General features: G+C 48.2%; 1 protein-coding gene across 8 annotated transcripts in view; it reads right to left on the bottom strand.

Annotated features, from left to right (window-relative positions):
- Positions 1-736: 736 nt before the first annotated feature.
- The window catches only part of LPGAT1 (lysophosphatidylglycerol acyltransferase 1), an 81,306-nt gene continuing 70,448 nt past the window's right edge, over positions 737-11,594 (bottom strand). For all 8 annotated transcript variants that reach the window (XM_061578487.1, XM_061578471.1, XM_061578466.1 and 5 more), the window contains exons 8-9: positions 10,838-10,944; positions 737-8,142 (exon numbers count right to left, since the gene is read on the bottom strand). In XM_061578487.1, the coding sequence (XP_061434471.1) occupies positions 7,985-8,142; positions 10,838-10,944 (265 nt within the window). In that variant the 3' untranslated portion in view covers positions 737-7,984. The remainder of the gene's footprint in view (positions 8,143-10,837; positions 10,945-11,594) is intronic.

The raw sequence follows: 11,594 nt of genomic DNA, 5'->3' as shown, positions 1-11,594 counted from the left end.
CGCCCCCTGAGGCCACGCCCCCCTCGGTGTGAATCTTGCTCTGACACAAGCCAGTGCCTCCCCAGCCATTGACCTCGCCGCAAGTCACTGCTACACTCACACTTTCACACACCACGCGCAAACACTCACTCCCAGCGCGAGGCCGACTCACTACACCTCGTGGAAGATCACTCCTCCGAAGAAAAGTTCCGCTGTTCAATTTGTAAATGGAAGTTTGTTTGAAGTACATGTTCTTTTTTGTGTATACTTCATGCAAGCTGGTTCGTAAGTACGGGGAGCGTTCGTAAGGTGAGGACTGCCTGTAGTGTAGAACAAACTCAAATGACTTGGTTTTGGGGGGGGGGGGGTGTGACGGCAACATTGTACCCCGACTGGTGGTCGAATGGGTAATTTCGAGCTGGTGCTGTGTGTCCACACCTTGGCGAGACTTGCTAGACAGAATTTGAATGCTGAATACCGCACCGAATTCTAAATGTCTTTGGGGGCGATGACGTGGTGGCCAATTTATGTCACAAGGTGACACGAACCGTACATCTGCTCCTTTTTAAGATTGTTGGAAGATACACCCATTCCCGCACGCTTGAATCGGTTGTCCAAAAACCATTGCATGCATCTGACACAATCGCTTATTTGGTTGTGGGGGGGGGGGGGTGAAATTTCACCGGAAGTATCAAAAAAACAAACTTATCCACGATGAGAACACAAGAACAGCAACACACAAACGCAACATACAAAACATTATGGAATTGTCTTTATTTTCAAAAACTGAATAGACCTCCCCACCCCACTGCCTTTCTGCCCTTTGCAGTAAAACTAGTTGACAAATGTACCAAGGTTAATCAACAAAACGTGTTGTTGTTAGTTGCTGAGCGATTGCATAAAATCGCCTGCGGATGGCTGTTCCCTTGCTCCTCGGACGTTCTGCTATTGCACTTAAACTGTACAGTAAAACAGCAACTTCTCTCGTTAAAAAAAGAACTAAGGACAAAAAAAACACCGCTCCACAGCAGACAAATTTTTTTTAAATCGGGAGCTCTAAAGTTAATGTTATAACATGGATTTTTTTAGGGTAAAAATTGACAATTCAAAAAAACTGTTCAAGACAGTTTTCTTTGTTTGAAAAAAAGCAACCGATATGCCTTCGCGATTTTAAAAATTAAATAAGAAGCCGTAGCCAACTTACGAAAAAAATACCATTGTGTTTTGAGTAAATATGCAATGAGGGGGGGGGAGCGAGCATTTAATTACAGCACGAAATATCAACACAATCGTGAACATGTGTTTGTCTAAAGTTGGACAAGTTTTTGTTTGCATTCCGTAAAGTCTGGTGGCATCGCCCTCTCGCTTAAGTTTGCTAAGCCTTAAAAATAATAAACACCGGTGAAATAAAAAAAATTTCTCACGATGTATCTTCAACTGTTTCAAAGCCATTATAATAATAAAAAAAATCGAATTCTCTTCTTGGAACGGAGCACCATAAATGCGCAATTTCATCAGGTTGTGATTTCCGCAGCGTTGCTCGCACTGATCGGGAGACCCCGTCAACACTGGCGCTGGGGGCGGTGTCTTGCTGGGTTTGGGCCGTGCACAATCATGTGGTCGCACGTCGACAAGGAGGGAGATATTGATGGTTGGGAAATCGCAGAGTTCAACATTCACCACTGGACGTGACTGACATCAAGGCTCAGTTTGGCTGCCATTGTCCACACGTCCCATAATTTTGTAATTCATGAAGCCCTGCTGAAATCGATGCTTAATTGTATCAATTTCCCACCATTTTTGTTTTAAAAAAATCCCACCTCTACCTCTTAGCATCCTGTAACCCTTGACCCCAGCCCAAGAGGTTGACCCAAAAGTAGGTTGAGGTCAAGGGTTACAGGAAGCTAAACAAAGAATTGGTTGAAAACATTCCTCCTTCGGCCTGAACAGATGGGATGGAGCATCACCAACCTCTTGCATACTCCTACCATCAACACCTGGCAAGGTGTTATTCCTTTTCAGGCAGAGGGCACTGGATTTGGTAATCTTTGTGTGTACATGGAACAGCCCTTCTGGCAATCCACTGCTGGATGGAAGAAGACCCTCCCCACGCAGTGGGTTCGTACATTTTTATTTTACCATATTTAACCACGCCGGTCTGTGGGCTTTCCCTTCAGACAAAGTATCACAATATTACTCAAAAGGTCAGAGGTCTGGTTACTGACGAGTTAATGCCCCAGTCTGCCATGTAGGTTTTGCCCAAAAATGTGCATTTATACTGGTTATTCCAATCGCAGAAACTGAAAACAAATACCACATCGTGAAAATGCTTCAAGACTTCATCTGATACGCAGTGAACGTATCTTCATGGCAGTCCACAACCATCTACATTTAAAATGACCGTCACTGCAATACCATCTGAGCTTGCCCGCTCAACAAAACGAGTTCATCTGCCGTAAGGCAAAATCAAAACACGAGGCCATTTTCACTCCGAGAACAACGTTCGAATATGTCATTATTCTAACAACAGACCTGCTGCCTTGTTTGTTTAAGGGTTTGCTTGCAGACACAAACCGACAACGGTAACAACAAAGTGTTTGAAATTCTCCCCAGTTATAAATGTCGACTTACCAAGCTACTAGTACATTGCTTAATTACGGGAGAAAATAGAGGACTTGGTAGCATCTTTGTTGAAGAACATGAAATAAAATCCCATCAAAATAATATGCCATTTGTCGAGTGAAAAGCCGACCCGAGTACTCGGTATTGTATCCGAGTCGTTAACGACGTATGAAAACATTGCATTCAAACCGGGTGTCGGGGGGAAATCCGTAACCTTGAAATATTTTGAGTTTCTCTCTCAAAAATGACTGCAGCAGAGTGAATTACTGCCATTAGTGACCTGAATTTTAGCGACCAACGTCATGACGTTTTTATCTAGAAAGGGTGTTTACATTTTTTTGCTTATTAAAAAATAACGAGCATTGGATCGTTATCGTGCCAACGCCGGATGGCTGCAATACAAATGCGTGCGAGCTTCGAGGTGGACATACGGCCACCAAGTATATTCAAAACTTTGCATAAATGGTGTACGTAGGTGTACAATTCTAATTAGCATTCCTTATTAATATTCGTTTTTCCACGTCTAAATACTAAGTGGGCACTCTACCGAGACAAACGGGCGTCTAATCAAAAGGTTAGCGGGGCCTGCACCCCGTCATAAGCAGGCCCTGGGGGGAGTAAACTTTTTTTTTTGTGCGGACTTGTGGTTATGCCGACGTTTCGGTGGTGGGGGGCACGGGCCCTGCCCTGAAATGAACAACGTTTGTACGATTTCACGGGGGGTGGGGGGGGGATCGCAGCGGTGCATACATTTTGACATCTCGAAAACGTCCCCGCTCGCTCTGTGCGACGGTATCTCAAGAAGAAGAGGAGCGGCGGGGGGGGGGGGGGGCTAGAGAAGCAAAACAACAAAAACCGCAGCGTACAAAAAAAAATATTAATAACAAAAAGGTCCCTTCCGGACATTTGCGCGCGTTCACGAGGAGCAAGGCGTGCGCACAATGACGCGCGTCGGTGTGCCGCTCGCAAACAATTGGCAGCGGGTCGAGAGTCGAGGTCGACTTCACACTGGACATTCGGGCACTCGCATCAAACGTGTTGCGACGTGTTACTTTGCCACCACCTCGGGTCACCCACGAAATTAACCCGCGGGCAACGTGGGTGGCACCGAGCGTTCGGACAGGTGGCGCGTTACGCGATTGGAGCGTGAGCGACGATTTTACTTTCGGAGCCCTCGGCCGCCCACACCTCGATCGGTCCCTGCCAGTTGTTAATCGATGTGAATTTCACCCTGCCACCCCATCGTGATGTCACCGAGGTGGCAATTACGCTCTGTGCGTTCAAAGATCCAGTGTGAATCCACCGCGAGCGCGAGTAGCGTTACTCGTGGGTTGCGTGCATGCGTGCGTGCGTTTACACAACCGCTACACTCGTATACCCAATCTTCGTCGCCAAAAAACACAGGCACACACATGCACAACAACCGCACTTTGCATACGCAATCGTTACATTCATTCGCAGGCGCAGACAGACACGTCCGCAGCAGTTTTACTCAAACATGGGGGCAGCATACTCAGGCGGCCTCACGGGAAAGACGCACACAGGCACATCTGCACACACACGCGCAGACACTGATATGCAAACGATTTCGTGCGGACGCACTTTGCTGTCGGCAAGCCTGGTTGATTTGTGTGCGGAACATCTGGGCCAAAATTAAGATCGTTTATGAAATGTTCATGGATAAACTCCTTGCTAAATTAATGGACCGATATTTCGTCTCTGGCTCATCACCATGATCATCGCCATGATCATCGCCAGCTTTTGGCCGATCCACTGCTGGATGAAGGCCTCCCCCCAAAGTCGCCGCAATATCTGACGATCCTGCGATCGACCCGGCATTGATTTCATCGCTCCATCTTCTCGGTGGACGTCCTCTCTGGGTCGCGTTCCACGCCTCGGCTGCCACTCCCGTCGTGACTCTTCGACGATAAAGTTTTACGGATATTTATTTTCATTCAAAAGCAAATTATATATTTCCTATACGTCAGGCATGAACGAAACAACTTTAAAGGGTAGGTTCAAACTCAAAACTATTAACACATTTTTTTTTATTTTACCAGGTAAGGCCCACTGAGCTGTATGGCTCTACAATTGATAGCTCAACAAAGTGGCTCAAATCGTGGAAATATATAGCGGCCAAATACCCTAAATGAACGTCCCTAAATGTGGAGGGAGAAACTGGAGGACCAGGAGAAAAATCCACTCGACCACAGGGAGAGAGACACGCAGACTCCAAATATACAGCGTCAGGGTCGGGATCGAACCATTGATCTCATGTATACCGGGCGAGGTAGTTAACATCTCGCCACCATGGTGCCCACACACACAAAGAGCCAGCCAGTGGGAGGAAGTGCCGTGGGGAACTAAATGCATCAAGCTTTGCCAAGAGGGGGGGGTAGAGGGTCGTGGGACACTCGTACAAGCAGCATGTGCATGCGCTGGCAGTCATCCACTGCGACCAGAAAGGCATGTGTGCAACGCAGCCTCGCGCGCCACTTCAACAGCTCTTTCATACTTAGGGATCGATCCATGCGTCGGAGGACAGTGGCAGAACCACGCCAACGTCTCCATTTACCAACGGTCGGGCAAAAAAGAAAACGCCAAGGTGTGTTTTAGTTTCACTGGAACGTGAATCTGCTATTCTCGCTCCCACCCTCCCCACGTGGTCGGTAACGTGGGGCCCCGACCACGCGCAGCCTCAGGAACGCAACGGCCTCGTGACCCCCATGGGCATTGCGCGCACACCGAGCGGGCCTGCAAACGAGCCCACGAGCAGCTCCGAACACAAACGGGCACGTCACCCTCCCCACCCTCACCGCCCCCCTCCACTCGAAGACACAAACAGCGGTGCTACGAACAGAACGTGCGTGCGTGCGTACGCGAAACCCCCCAAACACATGCATGGTGTGGACAGGGAGGGGACTTATATTTGTGAATGTGTTTTGGACGGTGGGGGGGGCAGCTGGTGAATATTGTTTGTTATCGGGGGTTGTGGTGGCTTCCAAAAGGAATCTCTGGTCCTGGTGAATCACGACTGTTGTCCATATTATCAGCCCGTTAAACAATCCTCCAAATTGCAAACGGCAGTGGTTGGATAAAAAAAAAATTTGGGCAACCGCAGTGAACAACGTTGAACTCGCAATGCTGCATTCACAGCCGCGGGGGGGGGGGGGGGGGGCCGGGGGGCTGTGACCAACGAAACGTTGCCGCTGGCGGAGGTCGCGATTCGTTAGCTACGTCGCAGCCGCTCTGAACGACTCTGGGATCGACGCTGGTCGTGGTGGGGGTTTTACCGTCGCGTTGAACGGCAGCTCTGGTCGAACATCCGCGGTTTTAATGCGCCCCCCCCCCCCCCACCTTGTTAACAATGCTAAAGTTGGGTACACGTGAATAATGAAAGGCCCGCTGTTTGTGTGTGTTTATTCTACCCCTTTAAATGAAGCCGAATGTCCAATTAACGTATCAACATGCCGGCGTACTAATGAAATGCTTGGTTAAATTTAGCCGCCGGTGAGAGTGGCGATCGTGGTCAGTGATGGCGCGAGCGGCGCGGTGATGCCGGATCTACGTGGTAACCGCATCACCGGTGACCCCAAATCTTCTGGGGCTGCGACGCGCGTCGTCGCACCGAGGTCAACTGAACTAAGAGGTCAATTGGGCTCGTTCTTCTCCCACTCACACGCTTCCTCCCTTCAAGACGATAAAGGAGATAAAGGTAACGGTACAGTCATACAAGTTATTGCTTGCACCACTGCTGTGCTGGTGACCTCCGGTCATCCTCGTAGAAGCAGCAGCAGCGGCGGAATTTGGCTGGCCATCATACAAAGACGGTCACCTCATCGCGCGCTTTCAGATGCGCTTCTGCGGCCGTCTGGAACGCTCTTCCTTACGATATTAGGAAGCCACTGGAGCTATGCCCTTTTAAATCATCTCGACTGAAAACTAATTTCTGTAGAACTGTTTGCTGTTGTGTTTAGTTTGTGGTCCTTCCCCCCGCACCTCTGATTAGCACGGTTGGCTACATACGGTGCGAAAAAAGTTAAACGTGGGGGGGGGGCAATCGTCTCCTGTCTAGAGTCTGCAGCTCCAAGTCAGCGGTGTACACTCCACATTCCTATGGTAGGGACGAGTCTAACCATAGGATGACCACTCTAACGGGTTGCTACAAAGAACAAAAGTACAAATAAGCACAACTCCGCTTGGTCTCATCTCCCCATTCAGATGCAGTCCCAAGTCCATCGGCCGATTGGCTTTCCAGACCAAATCTTATCCAGTAGCACTACGTTTAAGCAAAGACAACTCTGGGCTAGTTTCGACCCGCTCGGTCTCATCAGCAGGGTCAGGCTTATTAAACTGCTGGAGGTTACCAGATGTGATTGGCAAGGGCACTCTGTCTAAACCATGGGACCCTGTTAAATGCGAAAATCAATGTTGTATCCGCCGAACTCATTCTGCACCGCTGGGACGCCACGAGCGCAAGAGCACAGAGAAGCAGAACGCCACTCCAGGTCTCCACACACAAAGTACTCTCTAGTGCCTGGTTCATAGCGCAGTGGTGCTAACCACTACACTCCCACTCCCCACGCAGTGAGCACGCACACGCACACGTACGCACACACATGCATCCTTACACCACGGACACGCGCGTCCAAACACCACGCACACAAGCATCAATAGACCACGCACACACTCATCCGTACACCACACACACACTCGTCCGTACACCACACACACACGCAACCGTACATCACTCTCTGGGCTTCATGCGACCTTTTCAGCTTACGACGGAAGAGACCTTTTTGTAACTTCACACCCTTTTCATTTTGACACAGAAAAAGAAAAATTTCAAATTATATTTAAATTACTGGCTTCATTTTCTTCTTCAGGGTAGGAAGTGGGGGGGCAGCAGTGGGGCGGTACAAGCATTGTTTTCACTGGCAGCCACGAAGGTCCAGGTTTGGGCTCTCATTTGCACGCTCCCACCACTCCCGGCTGGGCAAATTCACACTTCCCGCGTGGAGGAGCGGGTTTTCACCCAGAAATTGCCAGGCTTGGTCTGAAATTAAGAAAACGGACCTTCCGATCGTGGCAATGCCAACACTGAGGAATTCAAATGCAGCTTTCGAGCGCCGTTGGTCCAATCCACGGAAAGCAAACGCTCGGCAGTGGCACTTGCCCCAAAGATGCAGCGATCCTCTGCCACACACACTTTGTCCATCTACTCCGGGTATTTATTGCAGCGACATGGTCAGTTCCAGAGCCAGGTTTTCACGGCTGCTGTGTTTGCTGCTGCTGCTGATGTCGTCGTCGTCGCCGTCTTGCCCACCGTCGCTGCGGCCGGCCCGTCTGGCGCGTGCGCGAGCGAGCAAAGAGTCCCGGGGCTCTATAAGATGAAGCCGTAGCAGATGTAACGCAGGAGGCTGAACCACATGTAGCCGGAGAGAAAGCACCACAGCTGACACATGAGCAGCCACCAGGGGTCGAGGACCATGGCTCGCGATGGGGCATCCCCGGTCTCACCGGCTTGCGCGGGGAACGCTCCTGCAAGATGGACGGGAGGCAGCACACGCGCCCAGACGATCGCTTGGTTAGACGGGTACACGGCGCTCGCGCACACGTAACAACGTCACTTGCGTGGAGACAGAATGTTCATTTAAAACTTTGTGACGCGCCCACCGTGCCAGTCATTTGCTCGCTCTCGTGCGGACAGAGCGAGAGGAAGGGAGAGCGACTACGAGGCGGAACCACGGACGAGCGGGAAAGGCAGCAGACACGCGCGGTGAGCCGGCGCCAATTATTGCCCAAGCTACGTGGTCCTCGGTGTTGTCGGGAAATGAACGAGTGCACACATGTGAGAGGAGACCCAAGCAGCCAGAGAAAACCCACGCTGTGCGAGGGGGACACGCTCTCTTGGAGGCGATTTGTGCACTCCTGAGGTCACTTTTGTTGAACCGTTGGTTGTTTGCAGCTCATAAGACCGATAAACGCTGCAATAGCCAAATACAAGTACAGTAAAACCTTGGATTGCAAGTAACTTGGTCTGCGAGTGTTTTGCAAGACGAGCACATTTTTTCAATAAATATTAATTTGATAAACGAGCGAGGTCTTGCAATACGAGTAGTGTAGTACGCACAGTATACGCTTTGTCTGCGGGATTGTGGGTAATCGTCTCCCATACTCGGTCTCAGTCGGCGTGCCTCACTCGTATAATCAACATCCGTGCGAGCGTATACTGTTTACTATAGTGTTGTGACCACGAGTGTGTGCGTAAAGCATTTTTTAAATTTTGTGTCCAAGTGTAGTAACTGTTCTTTAGTAACTGTACTGCAAGTGAAAGTCGTCCTACACAATAACCCTCCTCTCCTCTCTCTCGTCTCCCTCACACCAGCCACGATTGCATTTAATTAATACATTTGATTACTTTATATTAAATAAAAAATAATAATAATAAAATATAAAAAAGGTATTTTGTATTAATCATTTTTATATGAATACAGTATTTTTGGGTTGGGGAACGAATCATCTGAGTTGCCATTATTTCTTATGGGGAAATTCGCTTTGATACACGAGTGCTTTGGATTACAAACACGTTTCCGGAACGAATTATGCTCACAATCCAAGGTTTTACTGTATACACGAAACAAGGGAAGGCATTTAATGCAAACGTAAAAAAATATTATTATTTACTTGAATGAACATCAACACAGGAAACGTACATTAATCTTTCAGAAATGTTTTGTTGCATATAAACACCATATCCGTTTAATTATTTACTTATTGGCTGCAAATGCATTTCCCGATGAGGCAGCGGAAGCCCCCCTCCCTTGCGGTGACCTCGTTCCCATCGGACACAGCGCACACGCAGCACCGTTGCGCGCGTGTGCGACAGTGCCGTGGCGTTCACGCCGGAGTTCAACGACGTGGAAGCGCAGGAATCGACGTGAGCGGTGGCGACGCTCACCACGGCTATCGTGACTGCTGTACTTGGAGGCTGTATGCATTTAAATCAATTTGTGATTTTATTCCGCCATCTTCAGGTGATTGTACCGCTTGGTTAATTCGTCCCTTCCTTTTGAGTAATTTTATTATTTTACGAGCGTTTTCCAACATTTGCGTTTCTAAATGTTTTATCTTAAAATGTTTTATCGTAAACATTTTTATCTTAAAATGTTTGATCTGAAAATGCGTGAAGTGGTTTTGGACATCGTGGTATCAAAGGCACCCTATAAATAAAATATGTCATTATTATCATTAGTAGAATTATGAAATTTACATGTCCTAGTCTCGACTACACTGAAGTCAAGATCAGCAACACTCCGGGCACGGCTGGTTGTTGTTTTTGTGAAAGAATCCGTGTGCCCTCGAGGGCTTTAAACGTGACCTGAACATGACCCGAACCGCTCATCTGAGGCCACTTCTGCCGTACATTAAGCCAGCGGCGTCGCCGCGCTTGATCTCGACTGGGATTAGGCTGCCAGGGCCCATAATGGTGCTTAACGGCCAGCCACACCCCGCTGCTGTGGGGGAGTATACTCTTAGGTTTTTTCGGTAAAGTCACGTAGGTAAAAAATCTAATTAAAAGTTAATAAAAGTAATAATGGAAATAAAATAAAATAATAAATCACGACGTTTCGGAGGCAACACAAGTCTCCGTCATCAGGTGGGACCGTCACAGCTAAAATTACTGCATCAAGTGATTATATTATTTTATTTCCATTATTACTTTTATTAACTTATAATTTTATTTTTTACCTACGTGACTTTACCGAAAAAAACCTAAGAGTATGAATCCTTGCAGTCACGAAAGCTTCAAATCTAGCTGTGGGGGAGGCTTCGTTCGCTCCTGATGAATTTGTATTTGATAAAATTTGACATTTTAGGGGAAGAGGAATTGGTTCTTGCAGCTGTTGCTGCTATCCAGTCTCGACCGAAAGCTGTCCTTGGATCACGCAGCTTGTCTGTACTCTGCTCATATACTCTTGGGACGATTATGATCAGTGGCCACACTTTAATGGCATTACTATAAACACGTGGACTAACACCTGTTCCAGCTGAACGGGGATAAAGCGTTGCCCCATCAAACGCGTGGGTTTATCTTCAGGTGCTCCAATTTCCTCCCACGTGAAAATGCTCTTATAGGGGACTGCAGAGCTTGGGCAAGAGTTGGCACCGGCGTACCACCTGACTGCCTCGTTCTCTCTCTTTGAGAGCGAGCGGATATCGTGCGGTGCGTTACCGGTCGTATAGAAGTAGTCGAGGAGGTGCTCCTTCTCAATGAAGCGCTGGTACATCCACTTGGTGAGGGCCTCCATCTCAAGCGGGACCTCGCTCACCGGGTAAAGCCTGGGCAACGGCAACAGCAAAGCAGCAGCAGATTTTTTAAACGACAACGTAGATTTAACCTTTTAAACTATTTTACAAACGATTTTTTTAAATTTATCCAGGTAAGGCCCACTGAGCTATGTAGCTCTTTTTCGGAAGCGACCTGGCCCTCACAAATGATAGCTCAAGCAAAGTGGCGCATCATAACGTGGAAATGTACAGCAGCCAAATACTCTAAAAGCTAAATGTAGAGGAAAAAAACGATCCTGCTATCGACCCGGCATTGATTTCATCGCTCCATCTTCTCGGTGGACGTCCTCTCTCGGTCGCGCTCCACTCCTCGGCTGCCACTCCCATCGTGACTCTTCGACGATAAAGTTTTACAAATATTTGTTGATTCAAAAGCAAATTATCTATTTCCTATACATCAGGCATGAACAAAACGGAACTTTAAAGGGTAGGTTCAAACTCAAAAAGATTAACACATTTTTTTTTTCCCAGGAAAGGCCCCACTTAGCTATACGGCTCGTTTTCTGAAGCGACCTGGCTACAAATGACAGCTCAACAAAAGTGGCTTATCGCGCGGAGATTTATAGCGGCCAAATACTCTAAACGCATGTTCCTAAATGTGGAGGGGAAAACCGGGAGGACCTGGAGAAAAATCCACACGA

The sequence above is a fragment of the Lethenteron reissneri genome, chromosome 8 (genome assembly GCF_015708825.2).
Source record: "Lethenteron reissneri isolate LAM-NWPU_2019-01 chromosome 8, ASM1570882v1, whole genome shotgun sequence".
Classification (NCBI taxonomy): Eukaryota; Metazoa; Chordata; class Hyperoartia; order Petromyzontiformes; family Petromyzontidae; genus Lethenteron; species Lethenteron reissneri.
Note: the sequence above shows the minus strand (reverse complement) of the source record. Positions and strands in the feature narration are given on the sequence as shown.